General features: G+C 43.9%; 1 protein-coding gene across 1 annotated transcript in view; it reads left to right on the top strand.

The window, feature by feature from the left end:
• Window positions 1-24,242, top strand: part of FLT4 (fms related receptor tyrosine kinase 4) — a 147,014-nt gene that overhangs the window by 49,498 nt on the left and 73,274 nt on the right. Inside the window, exons 3-4 of the mRNA XM_084839141.1 lie at window positions 1,258-1,354; window positions 15,834-16,108. Coding sequence (XP_084695267.1) covers window positions 1,258-1,354; window positions 15,834-16,108 — 372 coding nt within the window. The remainder of the gene's footprint in view (window positions 1-1,257; window positions 1,355-15,833; window positions 16,109-24,242) is intronic.

The following is a 24,242-nucleotide window of genomic DNA, read 5'->3' as shown; positions in this document are numbered from 1 at the left end:
ATCTAGCCGCTGACTAGTGGCCATAGGATTGTGCCCTAAGCCTGTTTGAGGCTTCTGCTTCTAGGTTAGCAAGAAACAATGTGTGATAAAAACTGGCTGAAGAACTTGTACATTTCCAAGAAAAAAAACCCCCTAACTCTCTCAGACCAGTAACAGCACTGAGAGCTTTTCTATACAAGGCTGTTAATCTGCTGTATCTACTTTCGGTTTCCTTGCAGAATTAATATCTGAGCTCTATATAAGAGCTTTTCCTTTCCTGCCACATAACTTCTAGGTGGTTCTGTGCTATAGCAGAATAACGCAATTAGACAAGTAGGAAAATATGTTTTTCTTCGCTTTCAGAAATAGTACTCCATTTTTCCCACTCTAAAATAAAAAAGTGCTCTGAAAAAACAGAAGCAAAACTAGAGGGTCACAGTGTCATCTAAAGAAACCATAAACAACTGTAAGGAATGAGGAGCTCACAATAAATGCCTCATGTAGAAAAATTCTGAGCCCGATGACACAAGCCTGTGCAACCTTCCATAAGAGCACCCAAAGACTATAACGTACAGAGTGACCATAGGTATTAAGAGCTGACATCTCTCTGACCATGTGCTGATAGCTGGTGGTCAAGAGAACAGAGGGTATGAAAGGAGGAGGCTTGAGCAATTGATTCTCTGAGAACTGGGAAAAGAGTGTAAGGACCAGCATCTTGGGGGAAACTTTGGAGCAAGACCTCTGCAGCCTCAGAGCAGTGATAAACTTCCCTTTGTGCTTCTAGACTAGCCATCTAGCAGTCAGCACGCTTGTCAGTGGTAACTGTATCCCTCCTCTCTTGCAGATTGTGAGTTTTAACTTCATATTCAATAAACGTTGTGTTTCTTGCCATATGCTCTATATGAGTCTTGTTATTTTTGAAATTTGGGCTTAATGCACAACAGTGTCACCTCTTCTCAACTCCAAAACCATTAAAAAAAATTCACAATGATAAGCCAAATTAACAGTGTGCCAGAAGCAGGGAAACGTAGAGATACAAATGGCAGGATGGCTTTTTCACGTTGCTCATTTATCCATTATAACCAGTTGACTGAAACCCATGAAATGAATCTTGATATGCTATTACTCATTTTTTCATTCAGTGTTAACCAGACAACCCTGAAATATCAAACCAAGTCAGGTCATGACAGGTGCTTGATAGAGCTGCTGCAGTAAATAATCACGTTAATCAGTGCATGCTGTTGTGCTATACCATGAACTTGTTTTTTCTCTCTGTAGATCTAGTGAGTGGCTATTCTATGACCCCTCCCACTCTCAGCATCACGGAAGAGGAATACGTGATCAACGCCAAAGATACATTGAATATTACTTGCAGGTAAGAGTCATATAAGAACGCCCTTCACTTTTGCCAACTTATGTCAAAGTTCTCAAAGACAATTCATAGGCACTCGGTGGGAGACCTCCTCCTGGCTTCTGGAGAATGAAAAACCTGAACTTAAGTGGACTCATTATGATTACCTGGAATAGGGTTCTGATAATCCATTTTTGGTGGGAAAAATTGGTCTGGGACCGCAGCGGGGGTGGGGGGTGGGGGGAGTGGAAATGACTAGAAAGGGGAAGAGCTACAAGGTTAAGTAACACACTCCTACTTAGTGCTTCTCTACTGCAAATTGCTTCTGTTGAACACTGTAGAAGAAACAGAAACCAGGGTTTTAGAAGAGTTAGTACAGGTATACACAACCCATGGCCTGCACCCTGCATGCACCCTCCTCCAAGGCCTTAACTACAATCCCCCAGACTGCCTCCCCTTGCTGAATTCCTCCCCCACTGTTTTCCTCATACAGATCGCTCTTCCCCACCACTGTTAGCAATGAGGAAAGAGCAATCTCTATGAGGATTGCTGGGGTAGGGGGTGGAGAGAAGGCTCACCTTTTATCCCCCAGAAATCCCCATACAGTGCCCCCATAAAGCAGCAGCAGGGAAAGAGCTATCTGAATAAGGAAATTGGCAGGGGAGGAATTCCTGTTTATGCATGGAATTAGCATTCTTTTCACCCATGTTCACAAATTAAAAAATAACAAAAAAAGCAAGTGCAGGGACATATTTATTTATGTTATTTATTTAAAACATTTGTATCCCGTCCTATATCATTAAGATCTCATATAATAACTATGGCTGGAATACATCACATTGCAGTAGTTCCGCATGATGAAGGGGACCCTGGGCTTGTGTTTCTTGGACAGCAGTTTCCCCAATGTCACATAGCAAATCTCTTTTGAAATTAAAAGGGCTTTCTAAAGCAGATTTTGATATCGCAGAGAACAATCTCACCTTAACAGTGCTTTCTACTGATTTACTTGGAACAGAAGTTAGGTTTACAAGGCTTTGGGAGGCACTTTGGGAGGCTGTCATGCAGGCAAGGCCTAAAAGTCAGTGTCCATTCTAGTAGATGCAGGCATATTTGGCCACTGCAACATGGTCATGCAGCTGTGCTTTCCCTAGGCTTGCACCTTCCACTAAAAACCTATCGCCAGATCTTTTCCTCCATAAGAAACCCTGATCTACATCAACAAAACAGTAGCGCAATGTATTAGAGTTGAGTATACGGGCTTCTTCACTCAGAGCTTCTATCCTGCCACTGAGATTGGTTACTCACGGAAGTTTGCGGGTCCTTTAGATGATGTCGTCAACCTCCAGGGCGTCTCCCACACTAAATGACCTTTATTCCATTTTTTTAAAAGATTGGAGATAATGAGCTATCAAATTACAGTGCTTGACAACAATGGAACTACAGCAGCAAAGTGAAGTATGGAAGCTAGAAGAGCAACAGCAAGCTGAGGCAGAAAAGGAAAATACTGAGTTGAGGAAAAATGAAGTAGAGGATACTCTGTGGAAAAGGGTAACAGTTGGGAGCAGAAGACCTAGAAACTACTCTGCACCAGTGCAAGCAGAGGAACTATGGAACCGTTTCCAGGTACTTGGGGATGAGACTGGAGGACAGCCTGCAGAGGAAGAACTACAGGGGGCCCCACATGAGAGCAGTCAAGAGGCTGAAGGTCAGGCAGGTAGAGGCAATGAAACCAAGGCCTACAACCACAAGAAGAGAAGAGTAGTAGTTGTCGGAGACTCCTTCCTGCGTGGGATTAAAACCCAAGTATGCGAAGAGAAAACTCCCTGGAAAAGACCCTGATGCTGGGAAAGACTGAAGGCAAAAGGAGAAGGGGACGGCAGAGGATGAGATGGCTAGATAGCATCACGGATGCAATGAATATGAACTTGAGCACGCTCCGGGAGAGAGCGCAGGACAGGAAGGCCTGGCGTGCAATGGTCCATGGGGTCACGAAGAGTCGGACACGACTGAACGACTGAACAACAAATGTGGCGAAGACCCATGGACTTGCCAGGTATGCTCTCTCCTGGGAGCACAGATTAGAGAATTGACTGAAGAGTTGTCTACACTCATAAAGCCCACTGACAGATATCCCTCTATTTTCATCCATGTGGGAACAAATGATACCACCAAGCGGAGCTACGAAGAAATCACGTCAGAATTTGAAGCTTTCGGAAAGAAACTCAAGAACTTTGAGGCCCAGGTAGTTTCTCATCCATCCTTCCAGTAGTTAGAAGAGGGATAGAAAGGGAAAGAAAAATATTCCGGGTGAATGACTGACTACGAAGGTGGTGCCGACGAGAGAGATTTGGATTCTGGGACCATGGGCTATACTTCCTGGAAGATGGACTGTTGGCAAGGGATGGGTTGCACCTCACAAAGGCTGGGAAGAATGTGTTTGGCCACAGCATGAAGAACTTTATCAGGAGGGCTTTAAGTTGAATCCTATGGGGAAGGGAGATGTAAAGTTGGGGGTCACAATGGACGAAGGCTGATTCACCGCAACAGAGAGAACAGCTCTAATAGTGCCCAAGAATAGTCTTCACAAACATGTAGGAAGAAAGCCAGACTATGAAGCACATGGTCTTCGATGTCTATATACTAATGTCCAGAGTATGGGAAACAAACAGAATGTACTTGAACTCTTAATATGGGAGGGAAATTATGACTTGATAGGTGTAACTGAGACTTGGTGGGATGACTCCCATGACGAATACAGCAACTGAAGGATATAACTTGTTCAGGAAGAACAGAAGGAACAAAAGGAGAGGTGGAGTTGCAGTATATGTTAAAAATACATATCTCTGTACAGAAATACAGGAGGATGAGTTTTGTCGCCCCATCGAGAGCATCTGGGTTATGATAAATGGAGCAAAGAATAAAAGGGACATGGTGGTCAGAGTCTACTACCAGCCACCCAATCAAGGAAAAGGCAAGGATGAAACTTTTGAAAAGCAAATAGCCAATGTTTCAAGGAAGCATGATGTAGTAGTAATGGGGGACTTCAGTTTCCCTGATATTTGTTGGGAGACAAATTCTGCAAAACATGGCCCCTTGAAAGACAGAAACAAAATTCAAAGTGATCTTGCTGGGCTGGAGCGCTGGGCAGAAAACAATAGAATGAAATTTAATAGGGATAAATGCCAAGTTCTGCACCTAGGAAAAAGAAACCAAATGCACAGTTACAAGATGGGGGATACGTGGCTCAACAATACTGCAAGTGAGAAGGATCTTGGAATTGTTGTCGATCACAAGCTGAATATGAGCCAACAATATGATGTGGCTGCAAAAAAGGCAAATGCTCTTTTGGGCTGCATTAATAGAAGTAAAGCTTCCAAATCCCGGGAAGTACTAGTTCCCCTCTACTCAGCACTGGTTAGCCCTCATCTGGAGTACTGTGTCCAGTTCTGGGCACTACTCTTTAAGAAGGATGCAGACAAGCTGGAGAGGGTTGAGAGGAGGGCAACGGAGATGATCACGGGACTGGAAACACAGCCCTGTGAGGAGAGATGGAAAGAACTGGGCATGTTTAGTCTTGAGAAGAGGAGGGGAGATATGATAGCACTATTCAAGTACTTGAAAGGTTGTCACAGAGAGGAAGGCCAGCATCTCTTCTCAATTATCCCAGAGTGCAGGACACGGAATAATGAACTCTAGTTACAGGAAGCCAGATTCCAGCTGAACATCAGGAAAAACTTTGTGGCTGTTAGAGCAATTTGACAATAGAAACAATAACCTAGAGAGGTGGTGGGCTCTCCCACACTGGAGGCTTTCAAGATGAAGCTGGATAGCCATCTGTCAGGGTTTCTTTAACTTGGATTCCTGGCTGAGCAGGGGGTTGGACTCAGTGGTCTGATGGGCCTCTTCCAACCCTACTATTCTATGAGTTCTGCTTGAGTTCCCTCGTGAAAAGAGGAGGCAACCATCTAGCAGCTGTATAATGAAGCATATGGAAGACTCAGATAAGGGGGGGAAGGAGGGGGACAAGGGGGAAAGGAAGCCCATGCAAGGGGAGTCCGTCTTGATCCTGCATTTAAAATGGAAGCAGAAAGCCCCGTTTTAAATGTGGAATTTTAGGCTGCTGTAGAGATGCTCTACATCTCCAACCTATGTATCTGCCTACCTTAACATGCACATGTTCTTACCCTAAACAGGTTGGTGAAAGCCCTTTATTTAATACCTCCTGCCAGGGAGAGAAAAACAGCTATTCCAGCATGATTTCTTTACTCCAGATCAGATGAAGGATTTATTTATATGTCAAAAACTCACAGGGAGCAAGAAAGTGTCTTATTTCCAATCTGGATTCTTATGTGGAAAGCTACCCTTGCCAAAGCAAAGAGCTGATCTGTTCTCTGAGTTATACAAAGGAATCTTCCCAAATAGCAGTTGACTCTCCCATCATCCCTTGCTGTTGTTTTGAGCTGGATCAAAACAACAGCAAGGGATGATGGGAGAGTCAACTGCTATTTGGGAAGATTCCTGTGTATAACTTTAATTCTCTTTAATTAATTATTTAATTTTCAAGGGGAAATGACCAAAAACCTGCCACATGCTGGAATGAAGACAACAGGAAGGAAACATTCTTAATTAGTGCTTCTGGGTCATATATTCACTGAGAAGGGATGGGGCCCATATCCTTGTGCAAGATCATGACTATCATGTCCACTAATAGCTGCCTCCCCCAACGTTCAGCTCCCTCATTCTGTTAATAGCTACGGAGTCCCTTGTAGCTATTTACAGAATGGGTTGGTGGACACATTTGGAATTTTAAGAGTGTGTCATGGGTACTCTCCCAAAGAGCCAAAGTACAAGGTAGATGTGGGGTTTCAGCCCTGGATGCCAAATCACATGTTTGCCCCCACAAAGCACAACAAAATAGCCATTTCACAGAATGCAGACTGGTGATGCTCAGAGAAATTCACACGCGCATGCACACACACACACACACACACACAGGCAAAACATACCACACCATACACCCACATGGGGAAAAAATGCAAAACACACGCAAACACATGGCATGGGTAAAATACCCCTCCTCACCCCACACCCCTCTCTATCCCCCCAGGATGCTCCCTGACACCCCCCTCTAGCCCCCTAGGACACTCTCTACCATCCCAGATTACCTTTTTCTTTTTTTCTGGATGTCTGAGTTGCAGGCACCCAGCATTTTTATTTTCTAAGAATGCCTCTAGGGCCCATGTGGGCATTCTTGGAAATAAGATGGTGCTGGAGGTCAGCACTTCATTTTGCAGTATGCCAGTGTCCCAGTTAAAAAGCATTTTTAAAATTAAAATATTAAAAAATATAAATAAGGAGGGAAGGAACCTGGCAGGTACCAAGAGGGGTGTCTGCAGGCACATTGGTGTCCATGGGCACCACAGTGGAGATTCAGCTAAAGATTCAGCCATCTGTGAGCTTCCCTGCATGAGGCTGTTAATCTGCTGTATCTACTTTCGGTTTCGTTGCAGAATTGAAATCTGAGCTCTACACAAAGAGCTTTTCCTTTCCTGTGTTTCTGTTACATAACCTCTAGGTGGTGCTGAGCTATAGAGGAATATTGTAATTACACAAGTAGGAAAATATGTTTTCTTTCACTTTCAAACATAATACTCCATTTTCCCTGATCCAAAAAACCTGGGAAAGTGCTCTTAAAAAACAGAAGTGAAACTGGAGGGTCACAATGTTGTCTAAAGAATCCATAAACAACCATGAGTGAGGAATGATGAGTGCACAATAAGTGCCACATGTAGAAAAGCTCTGCAAAATAAACCTTAACTGCAAGTCATACTGAAGTAGTACCTTCATCCAGAATTCCCCTGCAAAACTTATTGACGCATTGTTGACTGCATCACACATAAGCATATTTTCTGCTCTTAAGATATAGTTAGTATTCTCTCCCTCTTTGCCTGTTGGTTGTGGGCTTTTATTTCTGCAATGTCTTGAAGCGATAGTTTTACCAAAAAGGAAGTTTACCTTATTGATCTCTCTTACCCACTACCATGATCTTCACTATGTACTCCCCACAACAGGCTCCTAATATGAAGAAAATTCCTACTTGTTCATGCATCTTTAATCTTGCCCAGCTGTCTTGTTTCACAGTCTCTCCTCTGGACCATGGACCACCCTGAATAGATATGGCTCATATTAGTGGGAGCTGGGGGAGTTAAAATACAGAAATATTTAACATCCAGGCCACTGGGGAGGATGCTGGGGTGGGCCAGTAGGTTTCTGAAATAGACCAAATTGTTTCAAATGAGTATGAAGCAATGTCTCTCCTCAGATTTCACTGGAGAATTGGAGATAGGTTTGTTTGTCCATGTTGTAACTCTAGCAAGAATGTTCTGGCTGCTGCTTGTGAGCAGTGTTAGAATGTACCCTCACCATCCTCCCAGCTCCTTTTGCAAACGTCCAAGGTTTTTTGCCTCCTTGCACTTATGATGCTGGATTCCATTTAGTCCCAGGAACATGAACCACCCGGATTACGTACCTTGATAATCCCAGAATGAAACAAAGTAGGAGTAGGAAAAGTACAGAGAAGCATCATTCACTAGTACCAATGCAAACATTGGATTATGGATGAGTGGATGACCCCCATTCTATGTTGTTATTATTCTGCTCCATATTTCACTCCACATGCCTTTCACTTTAACTTAATTTCAGAACTTGTACACATGCAGTTTGCTGTGGTTGTCCGTTTGTATCTTTTTTTCTCCTCACTCCCTTTGCTGGTTATTGATGTGCGCAAACTTCGATATGCATTGCTTATATCACAGCACAAAAAGATTTTATTTTTAGGCGATTGCACAGTTGCATCAGGATGACTTCTTGTATTCTGATCACATCTATGAACACATGGGTGTGAGAGTATTGATGAAATCACACTGCAAAAAGGAATCTTCATGTGCTTGTGAGTCCTACTAAGATTCCTTTTTGTGCTATGGCTTCATCAATGTGCACACGTTTGCACATTGGCAATTGTTAAAGAGGAAAAAAGATGTGAAATGAAAACTGCAGCAAACTGTTTCTGCACAGTAGTCAAAGTAAAGTCTGGAAATCAAAAATGGATAATTAATCTCTAATTCATCAGTATTGAAGCTGAATGGTGGGGGATTCAGGAGAGATAAAGGAAGCACTTCTTCACACAGCACATAGTTAAAGTATGGAACTCACTATCACAGATGTAGTGATGGTCATCAATTTCAACAGCTATAAAAGGAGATTAGACAAATTAATGGAGGATAAGGCTAGCAATGGCCACCAACCATGATGGCTAAATATTACTTCCAGTCTTGAAGGTGGTATACCGCTGAATGCCTGTTGCTGAGGAACACGAGCAGGAGGGTGCTCGAGTCTTGGTTATGGGCTCCCCATTGGGGCACCTGCTTGGCCACTGTAGGAACAGAATAATGAACCATTGGTCTGGTCCGGCATGGTTCTTCTCATGCTCTGCTAACAAGATCAAGCAATTTGGATCCCCAAAATATCTGGAGAAGTTCAGACAGGGATAATTTCATAAGCACCCATCAACCAAGGGCCAATGTTCCTCAAATCTTGCATAGCAGAGTTATGCCACAGTCCTGATTCAAATCAGGACCACATGCATTTACACTGAAGTAAATAAGCCGATCCTGCATAGCTCTGCTATGTGTGATCTGAAGAACATTTAATTTGGGCCTGAATGAAAGGATTTAAGACAAATTCCTCTAAATGTGGCCTGGGCAAATTCTGGTCTTTTCTGTATAGGGAATATATGAACTATCTCTGCAATTCTTAATTCAAGAACTGAGAAGTAGACCATATGGAAACTGGTGGCAGAACTCCAAAAAAGAAATATATAAGAAACTGGTACTACCAGCCATTATTTGATATAACCTTGAACAAGTACCAGGCATCTTAATCATTAAACATTCAGAAAGAGGTGTGAAGTACTACTATCTACTATCTAATTGCCACCACAGAGAAGAGGAAATCTGACCATACCCCTTCCACCTCCCCCGGCAAAGATAGACAGTAACTAAAGATAATTCAGGGCATAAAAGACCATGAAGAACCTGGCTTGTGAAGTGCCTGGCAGAATTTTGCCCTTGCGGATTGTCAGTGTTTCAAACTATCAGTACCTCTGGAAGCAGGACCCTTTAACTGGGATACGTCTGGCTGTTGTATAATGCAAAGGCTGGTAGTAACTTTGCCCTGGTTGTTAAGACAGAATTTGTGGTGACCACCACCTTTGTTGCCCCCCTTGGATGAGGGTGGGGTTTGCCTATGATGTCACACTGAATTTTGTTAGTGCTAACACACCTCTGAGGCCTAGTACAACTGCCAGGGCAAGCCCAGTCTCCTTCCCCAGCTCTCAGCTGGGAGACAAGCTTGAACCTCTAAGCACTGGTATTGTGAACCGATGAGGGATTTTATTATTTAGCGGTATATAAGTGTCACAATAAATACAGAAGGAAAGAAAGAAAGAAGCTTGCAAATCAATGAGACATCTTGCAACTTTGCAAGCTTCTCCATGCCTCAGAGAGAAAACCCCTATAGCTTGGAGAAAGGAAGGAGGGATCTCTCAGACATGGGACAGAGAGGCTTGGAAAGCTGGCAGGTGGTGGACTTCTCTCTTTCTGGAGAGCTGCTGCCAGTCAGAGCAGCCAATACTGGGCTAAATGGACACATACTCTAACGTGTATAAGTTAGCTTCCTATGTCCTCAGGATTCATCAAACTACAATTCCCAGAGTTCTAGGAGGAAGCCATGACAGTTAAACCGTGTTATAAATAAACAGTGATTATAATTTTGTAGTGCAGATATGCCCTGTCTCAGCCTTCCCTAACCTGGTGCCCTCCAGATGTGTTGGACTACCTGTCTGGAGGGCACCAGGTTGGGGAGAGCTGTCCTATGTGGTCCCAGTTCACTCTTCTACCTTCATATAGTTTCCCCTTTCTGCCTGCACAGCTAGCCCTACCATTAAGCAGAGTGAGGCAATCACCTCAGGCATCAGAGCCCCTTCCAGCCATTCCCCTCCCTTGGAGGACAGAGGTATGTGCCACACTCCATGTCCTGCTCCCCCTAAATTAGCCTGCTGCCCTCAGGTGTGGCAGAGGAGTTTATCCCATTGCCAGTCTTGAAGTAAGATTGACAGTCGGCTTCTGTACGTGGAATGGGCGCCCTCTTGACCCTTGCCCCAGGCAGCAAAATGTCTTGGGCCAGCAATGTCTGTCTGCAACCTCAGTCAAACCAAGTGCAGCCTGTGTGCCACACTCAGACTGTGGAATCTTCCTCAGCCTCAAATGCTCCAGTACTCCTCCTTGCAATGCTTATTTTGAGAAGCCAACTTGTGGTGATTCTCTAGGCAGGATCACTAGTCTGGCTGGTCCCTCAATTAGACTCCTCTGCTCAGCCCTTCTGCCTGACTAAGACTGCATTGTATTCTGCTGACTTTGCTTACTACCTATTTTCCTGGAGGTGAAAAGACTTAAAACTTTTCCTTAGGAGCTCTGTCTTGGGCCATATCTCCATGACAACAGAAAGAAAAGCTAGAGGAGGAGTACCAGATTTTTAAAGAAGGAATCAGCTTTGCTGTGCCTTGGTCCATGCAGGGCTCCACGAGCAGGTTCTTCACACCAGTAAAAATAATTTCACAGTACATACTTCCTGGTGGGGGTTGGAGAGAATGTCATCTGACTGGCAGGGGCTGTTCAACCAATAAGAGAGCCTCCCCGCCCCTTTCTCCTTTCCCCTGAAAGTCCAGATGCAGCTGCACTTCAGGAGCAAGCCTCATTGAGCAGAATGGGAGTTACTTCTGAGTAGACACACATATGCTTGTGCTGGGAAAGAGGGGGGAGACACAGGTATGGGAAACCAGCCCCCTTTCTAACTGCAGGATCTCTATAACAAAGGTGTGAAGTAGTTACTTCTTAAAGCAATAAATGAAGCCACAGAGAATTGGGCTTTAAACTGTGCCACTTCAATTAAGGGGGATCTCTGTAAGTTCTGATATGGACATTCAGGGGAGAAGCCTCATTGACCACTAATTGGTTTCTGCAGGGACAGAGAAACACTCCTTGTCCGGGGTCACGGTGAAAGGTGGTAGGCTGTCCCACGCTGGAGGCATTCAAGATGAAATTGCACAGCCATCTGTCAGGGATGCTCTGACTTGGATTCCTGCATTGAGCAGCGGGTTGGACTTGATGGTCTTGTAGGCCCCTTCCAACCCTACTATTCTATGATTCTATGAAAGGCACACCCCTGGACAGGGCTAGCATACCCAAGGTAAATGTGGGGGTTGGGGCACATAGCAACTATATCAGGGAGAACCTCACTTAAGGAAAAGAATCGGACTTTAAGCAGTCTCAGGAAATCCGGTTTTTCCCCTGATAAGCTCTGGGGTGGCTGCTAGATGGCCACAATGTCATATATCCCTAACGACCTTGAAACGCAGCCAGCTTGGAGTAAATCGCTCATGGAGACACCCCCTGTAGGGTAGCTGTGCACCCTCCCCAAGTTAGGCACAGAGAAAATCATTTATTCGGACACTAAGGTCCTGGCAGCAGCTGGGTGTTCTTCTCAATTTAATCCACAGTTTACTCTGTTACAGTTTCCACTATAATTTCACTGGGTAGGAATTGAGGAGAGTAGGCTTTGTAGAGCAGCTGGCCTGAAAAGACAGGAATCTTCCATGCATCTATTCCTGCCTAAAATAGCAGAATTTTCATGACTGTTTCTGAACCTTTCTCAACATATGTACACTCGCATTATCTACATAGAGCTGCTATGTAGTAATATCTATTGTTTTTCTAATGGCGGCTATTGTCTGTATTGTATTGTTATTGCAGTTGTTTTAATGTGCCGTGAATCACTTTGAGGATTACGCTCAAAAAGCAGGATAGAAATTTTTAAAAATAGATGGGAAGAAATATCCAGCTAATGCAGTCTTCCCCAACCTGGAACCCTCCGGTTGTCAACTCTCATCAGCTGTAGGTAGCATGATCAGTTGTCAAGCATTCTAGGAGTTGTAGTCCAACCTGATGCGTCCCACTTATACATGCTTAGTATGTTGATAGATAGAAGGTGCCAAGTTTATCCACAGGTGGGAATGGTCGCACTTACTGGCTGAATTTATATTTAATGATACAGCACAGGTTAGCATTAAGAAGATGAGCCACCTCTTCTGGCAAGGCTGTGAGGAGGAATTCAGAAGCTTTTGGTTCTGTTTTAGACTAACTGCAGTCTGTCATAACATCTAAATTTGGATAAACTGGGGCTAGTCTTAACTAAGCTTAGTGGAATCAAGCCAACTTCAAACCATAGTGGCATGCATTTTTAACCATAGTTAATAACCACAGTTTAGGCCTTTGGACATAATGTTAAACCGTGGTTGATCTAAACCAGAAGCAGAAGCGTCCAGTCTCCTAAAGGCTTGGCTAGAGAAGGAAAGGGGAGGGTGTAATACATGGGTAGAATCCAATAAAAGTCCTACTTAGAGTAGACCTATTGACAAATCTGGAACACTCAACAATGACCACAAGACTGGAAAAGGTCAGTTTACATTCCAATTCCAAAGAAGGGCAATGCCAAAGAGTGTTCAAACTACCGTACAGTTGCGCTCATTTCACATGCCAGCAAGGTTATGCTCAAAATCCTGCAAGCTAGGCTTCAGCAGTATGTGAACCGAGAACTACCAGAGGTACAAGCTGGGTTTCGAAGAAGCAAAGGAACTAGAGATCAAATCGCCAACATTCGCTGGATCATGGAGAAAGCAAGAGAATTCCAGAAAAACGTCTATTTCTGCTTCATTGACTATGCTAAAGCCTTTGATTATGTGGATCACAACAAACTGTGGCAAATTCTTAAAGAGATGGGAGTACCAGACCACCTTACCTGTCTCCTGAGAAACCCTCCAACGTACAACGAGGGTCAAGAAGCAACAGTAAGAACCAGACATGGAACAACCGATTGGTTCAAAATTGGGAAAGGAGTACGACAGGGCTGCATATTGTCGCCCTGCTTATTTAACTTATATGCAGAGTACATCATGAGAAGCGCGGGGTTGGATGAATCACAGGTCGGAATTAAGATTGCCAGGAGAATTATCAACAACCTCAGATACGCAGACGATACCACCCTACCAGAAAGCGAAGAGGCTCTAAAGATCCTCTTGTTGAGGGTGAAAGTGGAGGGTGCAAAAGCTGGTTTGAAACTCAACATTCAAAAAACAAAGATCATGGCATCTGGCCCCATCACTTCCTGGCATATAGAAGGGGAAGAAATGGAAGCAGTGACAGATTGTATTTTCTTGGGCTCCAACATCACCGCAGACGGTGACTGTAGCCATGAAATTAAAAGATGCTTGCTCCTTGGGAGGAAAGCTATGGCAAACCTAGACAGCATAGTAAGAAGCAGAGACATCACCTTGCCGACAAAGGTTCATATAATCAAAGCTATGGTTTTCCCATTAGCAACGTATGGCTGTGAGAGCTGGACTATAAGTAAGGCTGAGCACCGAAGGATCGATGCTTTTGAACTGTGGTGCTGGAGAATACTCTTACGAGTCCCCTGGACTGCAAGGAGGTCAAATCAGTCAATCCTAAAGGAAATCAACTCTGAGTGCTCATTGGAAGGACAGATACTGAAACTGAAGCTCAAATCTTTTGGCCACCTAATGCGAAGAGAAAACTCCCTGGAAAAGACCCTGATGCTGGGAAAGATTGAAGGCAAAAGGAGAAGGGGACAGCAGAGGATGAGATGGCTAGATAGCATCACCAATGCAATGAATATGGACTTGCGCACACTCCGGGAAAGAGTGGAGGACAGGAAGGCCTGGCGTGCTATGGTCAATGGGGTCACGAAGAGTCGGACACGACTGAACGACTGAACAACAACAATTGACATGAATGGGACTTAAATTAGTCATGACAAAGTTAAGTTCCATTCATTTCAATGGGTCTATGGTAAGTAGGACTTGTGTTGGATTTTACCCCTCAAGTCCATGGGGGGGATCTTCATGACAACGGAATGAGAAGTGCGTTGGAGTATTACCCAGATTTTCATGCCATCGACTTTGGTCCATCAGGGACACACGAAGCAAAATCTGAGTGTTTTCAGGGGTTACACAGCACTTGAAAGGAACATACTACTGGGTGAAGTGCGGGGAGTAGAACTGGATGTTATCAAACTGGCAGGGGCTGCTCAACCATTGAGAGAGGCTTGTTTCCTGCCCCTGTCCAGGTTCCCAGTTGCTACTACATTGTTATGAATGGAGAGCAAATAATTTTCCCCATGTGTGCAGACTTCCCTGAAGAAGCCAAAATCTCTGGTTCTCCAGTGCAGCATTTGAAGGCCCCCCCTGAGAGCAGCTCAGCCACTCAATTTTGCCCCATTCCAGGACTCTGCCCCAGAGTTACTGCTTCCAACCCTCCTGTTCTCCTTCTCCCTGCTTGCAGTGAGAAGCTCCCAAAAGATCATTGCTGTGATAAAGCGGAGAAGGGTCTTTACATAACAACGGAGAAACAACTTTACATCAGAAAAACTAGACACATCAGAAAAACTAGACGACATCAAAGAAGGACAACATTGTAATAGTGATTTAAGAGAGCAATGGAGAAGCGAAAGAGTGCTTTAGGGCGAGTTACTAAAGTTAGTCTTTAACCCTTTTACTGTAGGGGAGTGAGATTTATTTCTTGCTTTTGAGTAAACATGCACAGAACGGGGGATATGTTGAATATTAAAAGCAGGCTGCCTGAGGTGAATGAGTATCCCAACTACTGTGGTAATATGAGGGGTTGCTGCTGTGCTCCTGGGGATTTTCTCAATGGGAAAAACTACTTCCACTGCGGAAACAAGAGGGAATGGGGCCTCCCACCCCCTTGAGCACATCACTGCCAGGTCACGGTGGCACACCCAGGATTTAATGCAGGGGACGATGACACATGGCACACTGTGGTAAAACTGCCAGGGAGCCGCTTTCAGTAAAAAAATGTCGGAGTAAAAGGAGTTTCAGAAAATGCGACCTTTCAAGAGGGAAGCGGCTGCTTGGCAGCAGATTGGTGATGACATCATCTGTCACAAAGGAATTCAGACTGCTCTAACTTTGCACTAAATTGCTCATGAAGACAGCCCCCAAGACTCAATGTCGCTCATCCTCGTAATGCTAAACATAGGTTAGTGTCACATGTGAACCAGGCCATTCCTTAAACTGTTCAAAAAAAATTTACAAGAAAAATGGCTTCTGTAACCAGCACAATTCATACAATATGATGAGAGAAATCTGAGGTAGGCCAGGTTAATGAACATGGTTTAACATTAAGGATAGGATAGAAAAATATAAGAGAGGCAGAAATAATTGATTTACATGTTGCAGGAATCCAGTTGGTTCTCTAAAATTGCAATTTAGAATGTAAGATTGACCACAGAGAGTCAGTTAATAAACCACCTAACCCAACTTATTTTATCCCTTTTTATGCTGCTAAAGAGGACAGCATCCCCTGGAGTGGTCGTGGCCTGGAGGCAAAGAGGATACTGTCCAGATTGGAAAGGAGAGTGATTCAGTGGTGTTGGTGAGTCTCAACAGTATCCGAACAGTCAAGGAAGAGGATTGTGACGGCACTGACACAAAGCCTTACTGCAAGACCCTGACACTAACAGGGACTCAGGCTAACAACACGGGCTCCTACCGCTGTTACTACAAGTACATCAACGCCAGAATCGAGGGCACCACTGCAGTCAGCACCTATGTATTTGTGAGAGGTAAGAAGGTAAAAGACCTGCACGGGAAAAACAGATTAAACTCCCAAGTGAAGGAGCTCATTGGCCAAACTGTACTACAGCCTTTTCAGATGTTATTGAAACTCTCTATTATATAGCTGGTTGATAAAGGAAAAGCTGTTTGGAGTTAAAGACTGTTGTAAATGAAGAGAGGTGACTCTGCCTTTCTAAAGAGAAATACCAACAACACAGTTTCAAACAATGCAAAGGGGTACAACGTGCCAAGCCATGTGCAGTTTTCCAGCCTCCCTCTATCCTGACCTACTTCATCCGTGGCACTGGTCAATGTGCAGTGCTGTCACTGGTCTCCTACTACACCATGCTCTTAAAAGGTTTCCCTGTTCCCTGTTATATTCAGTACTTTAACTGAATATTCATATATAGCTGCATATGTTGATCTGGAAGGACACTGTTGCTACAATCCTATACACACTTCCCTGGGAACAAGTCTCATTGAATTCAGTGGGGCTTACTTTTGAGTAGACATGTATAGGATTGCACTATAAGAATACCTTTTTTGTTTCAGGTAGATGTGTAGTGTTAAGAGAGGGAGCAGTACCACCTACACAACCCTAGAGACTGCGTCATTTGCAGCGCAATTCTATGCATGTTTACTTGAAATTAATTCCTATTTTGTTCAATGAGGCATTGAAGCTCAGAATTGCCATGCTGCCTAGGTAGATATACCATATTTATTGGATTCTTGTGTTTATTTATTTTTATTTCATTTTAAAAACACATTTCCGTAAAACCCTTCATTGCACGAGATTCTAGGGTGGTGCACAGTATTAATAAGAAATTACTTAAAAAAACTAATACAGTACAATAAAATTAGTATCAAACATCCATTATAAAAGACAGCAATAAAAAAATCAATTACAATTAAATTACAAAGGCAGATTGAGAGATTACACAAATTAAAATGCTGGGTAAAAACATACATCTTAACTTGATGCCAAAAATGATTGTAAACTAGGCACTAGGCATACCTCTTTTGAGTTCCAAGCCACTTAGAACTTTAAACTACCAGCATCTTGAACTGGACCTGGAAGTAAATAGGCAATCGGTGCAATTGTTTTAAAATTGGAATGACGTGAAAGAACCTGGCAGCACCAGTTAAAATTCTGGATGCTGAATTCTGAACTAATTGGAGCTTCCAAGTCATCTTCAAGGGCAGCTCCACATATAACACATTACAGTAATCCAGCCAAGTGGTCACCACTGGCAAACTATCCCTGTCCAGAAATGGCAACAGCTGGAGGACCAGCCAAAGCTAGTGAAAGGTACTCCATGCCACCAAGGCCATCTGGGCCTCTAGTGACAAAGCTGGCTTTGGGAACATCCCCCAAGCTGCAGACATCTTCTTTCAGAGGGTGTCAGGATTCCTTTTGCCCCTACTGAACTTCAAATGCCAAATCAAACACAGACAAGAGGCTTCAATCTACAGCTTTTAATCCATTACTTTAAAGGGTTATACTGATGCAAATTCTCAGTGACTCTCATTCTACAAGGAAATGCCTTCAGGGGGTTCAAAAGGTAGCTATGAAAGTTGCCCGCTGTTTGAAAGGAAGTCAGTCTCACTAGCCTAACTTAAGGAGTGGGGTGAGGTCTCTGTCTCTCTCGTGAGGTTTCTAGGTGCAGCTGTTCATGCAAGGCCAATTGGGTAAACTGTCTAAGTTCCGCCCCGGCCTTCTCCGTCTTTGCTCTGCATCTGCACCTGGCATCTATTAATACAGACTCTCCAAACCCCACCTCTCCCTGTTTGCTGTCTCTCATGGGGGGGGGGTGAAGAGGGACCCTCCTCCTCCAGCTGGACCTTTGAAATCTGAGGAGTCTGCCTAGCCATATCTGGACTAGCCTGGGAAAGTACTTCCCTCATGTCTGGCAGTTCTTCTTCAGAATCTGAACTACTATCCCACTCTCTGCACTCAGAAACACTCCTGACAGACGGAATGCAACCCCATGCAAAACAGGTTGACCACCATTGCCCTGGACCCAAGAACCATCTACCCACAGTGCCTGCATCTTGTCAGGATTCAGCTCTTAGCACTCATCCAACCCATTACCAAATTCAGACACCAGTCGTATGCACTCCCTGGACATAATAAACTACGGGAGTGGATGTCAGGGTGGACACTGAGCCCATAGAATCCCAGAGTAGTTCTGATTCTGAGGAAGAGCAGTCGCTCCTGGGAGAGGAGCGCACTCCTCTTTCCCAGGGCCCACAGCTGACGGAGATTCCTCCCACCAGCATTCCTAGATTAGAAAGCAGTCCAGGGAGTGACCGAGCAGAGATAGCAGACTTGGTGGATGCGCGACGCAGAGAGCGGCGCCAGATGGAGGGCACGGAAAGGAGGCGCAGTGCCCGGTTGGCGCGCAAACAATGGCTGCGCCCCGAGGATCCAAGGGAAAAGGGGAGGGACTCTCCCTAGTCCTTAAGTTCAGGGGTCTGCCAGTAATTCCCTTTCAAACAGGGACCAACTGTTTCAACTTAGGGCATAGGTACTCTGCTGCTCAGATCTAGTTGCTACCTGTAGAGTTGTTAAGTTGTAAAAGAAGAATAAAGCTTTGAAAGGAATCCCTTTGTCTGTGTCTGGACTTGGTTACAGGATTAGACTGAGAGAGGCCTCCAAGGAGCCCTTGACAGTGGATAGCATCAAAGAATTGGAGGCTGCTGATTGAACTGAGCATATGAATGAATCTATAAGAGAAATTAATAGAAGAGGGCTGCCTTGCTGCCTCTGACACCCAACCCCCCCTGCCCGAAGTTCTGAGATTATGTAGCTTTTTTCTGCCCACAACACCTGGTCAGAGTAGAGTTGTTTCTTTGCACATATATGCTGGTTCCCTCTCTCATTGCATTGGGCTGATTAAATCCAGAGGAGTTATGGGTGTCAAGCCCCCTCCTGCTGAGAACAAATCAAGAGTCATCCTCTTGTGTGGGATTGCAGAAGATCTGCTCTGTCCAGGGGATTCAGTTACAACGGTGCCTGGGGTGAATGTTTCTGTTGGACTGGAATGCAGGATTTTCAGTTCCACGGCACCCTAGAACTACAGCATTAGCCCTGTCTAGTTCTTGTTGTTTTTTTAAAAAAGAAATTAAATCCACTGTTTGGGAGAGAAGGGTGAAATGTGGAAGCCGTTTTGAATAAGCCCGAAGCAGAGAAGGATAAAAAGATGTATTGCTAAGTATAGTGCTAGAGGTGGACGCAGAGACTCTCTTCTCCCCGTTTGCATACTGCCACACCTCTGCACCTGAATTGTGATTTGCCATAGATCTGGATCTTCCAGGCTCCCAGATTTTTGCAAGTTAATGAAGGCCTGACATGCAACATTATTCTGCTTTTAATAGTCTTTACCTGTCCAATGAGCTGTCAGTCAAGCAGAATTCTGATTTAAAAGTAGGAAAGGCTGTTGATTAGGGGTCTAATCAAGAACTTTTTACCTCAGATGTGTGACCAGGAATGCCGGAAAAATCCTTTTGGGGGGTGGAGTTGTAGCAGCCATGTCAGAGATCATAACATGGTACAGAGTCATGATCTCTGCTACAGAGATCAGAGATCAGAGTCATGATCTTCTGCTACAGAGTTTGACAATTTTTCCTAGGCTTCCCCCCCCCCGCCACCGCCCAATTTGGTTTCGGTTCCCACTGTGGCGCCCAACTCGATCTGCAATGAGTTGGGCCAGTTCATGGATTTTCCAGAAATTTTATGCATTTGAGGAAGGAGAAGGTTCTGTAATTTGTTCAAATTTCTGGGCAATTTGTGCAAATCACAGCCAAATTTGTGAAATTATGGCCAAATTTGCATAAATCACTCAGAAATTTGCACAAATAGCAGAACCTCCCCCCCCCCCCAATGCAGGGAAAAGTTCCTGGAGTTTGGTGAAAAGCCTGCATCTCCGCTCACAGATGCAAAGCGAGCTGTACACACCACAGAACTTTGTCAAGCCAAAAATAAGCAGATTTCCAAGCGACATGCATTCCTATGTGTGTCTCAATATGAATTTGAGTAATGTCTCACTTTCTCATACAATCACACTTACTACTACTTGTCCTTTTTCTTACTGAAAACACCCCATATTAGGACCAAACTAAACATTCCTTTAATCACACATAGCCGAGCTATAAGTGATTGTTTCCACTACTCTCCTGAAAGAACACATGAATTGGGATCATGGTTTAAGCTACCTCCCGCTTCCCCCATTTTTATTCCAAAAGTCCACTCCTCCCCCATGGGCAGTGATTAAAAAAGGATAAGAAGTCTCCATCGATTCCAATGAAGACTTTTTTTCTTTCTTTGTACCCAACCCCCCATGGCAGGGGGTTGGAATTTTCAGATCAAAATAAGGGGGATGGAAGCTTAAAACTTCCTCTTCTGAAGCACCATGGTCCTGATCCAAATCAGGGCTGTGTGCACTTCCAGGAAAGTAAGGGACATAATCACACAAAGCTCAGCTATGCATGATTAAAGGAATGTTTATTTTGGCCCTTAATTATCTGGATTTTTAAAAATACCATTGCTGTAGGATTCTGACAATGCTCTCCAAAACATGTGTTCAGTTGATCTGAAAAACAAGTTTTATCCCTTTCCTCCCATTTTCTTGACTGTTTATGTGATCAAGAGTGGTTAAGTAGTATAAATAATCTACCACTATTGATCTTGGGAATGAGTTCCAAATGTGGTGATTCTAAATCAGTGAAAGGCCTGTTCACATGATCATCTGGTGCAGGCTTCTACAACCTGGTGCCCTCCAGGTGATTTGAACCAACTGTCATCAGCTCCAGCCAGTATGGCTAATTAGTATGGCTAATGGTCAGGAATGCTGGGAGTTGTAGTCCAGAACATCTGGAGAGCAACAGCTTGAGAAGGCTGGTCTGATGCATGGTGAAAAGCATGTGTATTTTGTAGCACCCTGCCTGTGATGAGGTAGTCATATGTATCTGTTTTCAGCACATGTTGGAAAGCACTAGAAAAAATGACAATGTAATACATAATATCTCTGCACTAAAATGTGTCCAAATGAAAACACAGTTTACTACAACCTTTACTGAGAAGAATGTGCGATGAGAAAAGCACCAGTTGCATCTTTCAACTAGGTTTCCATGTCACATAATTCAGGATGTTCCCTAGTTTTCAATTCTGTAGTAGTGGCAGTTATAGCATCAACAAGCAGATGAACTTCACGTGTAACGTTGTAAGGGGAAGCTGCACAAGCTCTGCATCTCTGAAGGTTGTGCATCGCCCCAGTATGAGTTCCCCTTTAATATCACAGGTACAGTAGAAAAAGCAATAATGCAAGAAATTTGTGGATTTGCATCTCGGAGTTTCTTCTTCTAACACCTGAAGCATGCTCACTACCTGTTACACAGAGCCCTGATGGTGTTTTAAAGAAAGCACCTTCTGGGGAGAGTCATATTTGGTGCCAAGAACCTGCCACTTCTCCACTCCAAATCACTCTTCCGTAATTGTTCCCTCCCCCGCCCCCCTTGCAGGCTTCCAAATGCAGGTTTCCCCTTGCAAACTTGCATTCAGAACTCCAAAGAAAGTGGGGGCAGTGGGGTGCAAGGAGAGAAAATGCCCGTGGGGCAATTTGGAGCAAAGCAGTGGTTGGCAAGGAAAATATTAAGCACCGTTTCCCCACGCCAATTCTCTTCTCCAAATTCTCCTTTCTCAAAACTGTAGAAAGTATAGAACAATGAATTCACGATGCATTCATGCAGGCCCATTTATCACATGTGACTGTTCACACTTTTTTGTTTTTTTATTGCACAACAATACATCCCAGAATGGTCTATTCTTTGCTACACTGAGGGCCCACATCAGAGCCAAATAAAAATGTGTGCCCTGAATATGTCAGCCTGCTGCTCCATGCTTCTCAGGCTAACAGAAGTGGTTACTTCTCCTGGCTCACTGGCCCTAGGAGAAGGACCATGCTGTTGGTATAGGACAGGGCTGGGCAACTTGTGGCCCTCCAAATATTTTGGACTACAGTTCCCATCACCCATCACCATTGGCTATGATGGCTAGGGCAGATGAGAGTTGTAGGCCAAAACATCCACAGAACCACCAAGCAACCCACCCTGGTATAGAGCTAACAACTTCATTCAAGTGATCTCTTTTTACAGACATCACTGGAACACCATTGAACCCAAGCACATAAAAGTGGTCACCATGCCACTCCATTCCTGTGTGAATTGGCCCTCAGATGTGTGAAAATCTCTGAACTGATAGGCAGAGTCTTTATGCTTTCCTGGTCCCAGTCCTTGCTGGAACAAGGGACCACTGCCCCTAAACTCAAAGCCACACGTTAGCCTTCTGTTCCATAGTAACAAGAATTGCTATTCCTTCTCGCACATATGATTAAATCCAGAGGAGTACATGTATGTACCATCTCTTTCTCTTAAACACACCTCCCCATCAACCAACTCACATCTCTCCCTACCAACAATCCTCACTTCTTTTGGGTGGAGGCGACCAAACACTTAGAAAGCTGGGAGTCGGGTCACTGTTTAAAGGGAAGGTGCAATTGCTTTTGAGTTATGTGGGTATTAGTGTAGATCATGGACTTTGGATATTTAGGATCCAGTCTAAATATAATATGGGCAATTAATAGTGAGCCCCTGTGGTTTGCCAGCTGAGCAACTGTTGCTGGTATTTTAAAATAAATCATTCTCCGATAACAAACTCAAAATAACAATAGCCAGAGGCATTAGAACTTTGGCAGGAATTTCCCTGCATGAATGTTAGTTCTCTCTTAATCTAATCTTCCCTTGGTCTTTGCTATGAACATCTGTGGCTGCTCTTCAAATACATCCTGGAGGAATATTTATATAAAAACACAAGAGATGGAATAAAATCCAAAACCTCTAGTCAGGAGCATTTAGCAAGAAAGAAGCTGATGTACAACACTGCCCATGAAAATATGTCTCAGTCATGACCCTGGGCTACAACTGTAGGTGAAATAGGCTTGTTCTCAAAGTCTAGATATCTGTGTTGCTCTTTGTCAGCACAATGGTAGATTGAGCTGGGCATTTCTGAATATAATGAACTTCTGGAGAAGCAGTGTGAGAATCAGTGCTGTGTAGTGGTTAGAAAATCAGACTCCGATTAGGGAGATCTGGATTCAAAACGCCATTAAACTATGAAGCTCACTAGATGGGCTTGGGCCAGTCACTCTCAGCCTAATCTACCTCACAGGATTGTTGTAAGGATAAAAGTGGAGGGAGGAAGAACTTTCTTGCATGCTGGTCTGAGCTTCTTAGAAGGAAAGGCAGGATATAAATGTAATAAATACATAAGCTGTGGTTTGTTAGGGCATGTGGGATACCTAATTTACCTAGAATCTCTTGGCACTGACTTCTTGGGATTTCCTCCACAATTTGCCTCATAGCTGCACCTCATTTACCTGCATTTCCCAGGGATGTCATTGTGTGGGTGGATTTGTTAAACAAGGATGAAGTGGTTGGATGAATTCATGGTTAAATGAATGGACAGACAGGTAAGCTAGAGTCCTCTTCTCATTGTCATAAATTTTTCCACCTTAAGTGGAAACTAGAAGAGGATAGGCATCATGATATGTTCCTGTCATAGATTTCATCACCAAACCAGGGTTAATCTAGTTGCATTCAGACCTAGCCTTGGGTGACAAAAGTCACTTAAGACAAAATAAGCTAACTAAATTTAACATTGGTGCTTAATCCACAGTAACTGCCACCTCTCTGCTATGTATTTATATCCAGGTAGGTAGAGAGGCCTAGTTAACACCACAATTGGAATGCCTGGAACTGACATAAAATCTATGTGCCTCTTTCTTATTTGGCTGCAGGGGTTTTCCAGTCATTACCTTCTCAGAGATGCATAAAGCAGAGTTGTTGAATCATCCAGGGCAAATGAAATAATCTTAAATGATGAAGAAGTTTTATCCAGGGAAAATGACATGAAACATAAAACCAAGGATATTAGGATATAACACGCACACATCCAGTAGCATGCTAACTTTAGCGAAAACTTTGAGTTGGCTGAAGATGGATTACACGTCAGGAAGACAAAATTAAAGTTCCAATAAGTTCTGTGAGAGATTACAGTCTGTTATTGGGCAGTTATAGTTGCTCTGC

The sequence above is a fragment of the Heloderma suspectum genome, chromosome 2, assembly GCF_057233095.1.
Source record: "Heloderma suspectum isolate Gila_16-S chromosome 2, 16-S_ref, whole genome shotgun sequence".
In the NCBI taxonomy this organism is placed as follows: domain Eukaryota; kingdom Metazoa; phylum Chordata; class Lepidosauria; order Squamata; family Helodermatidae; genus Heloderma; species Heloderma suspectum.
This window is presented reverse-complemented; position numbering and strand designations above follow the sequence as displayed.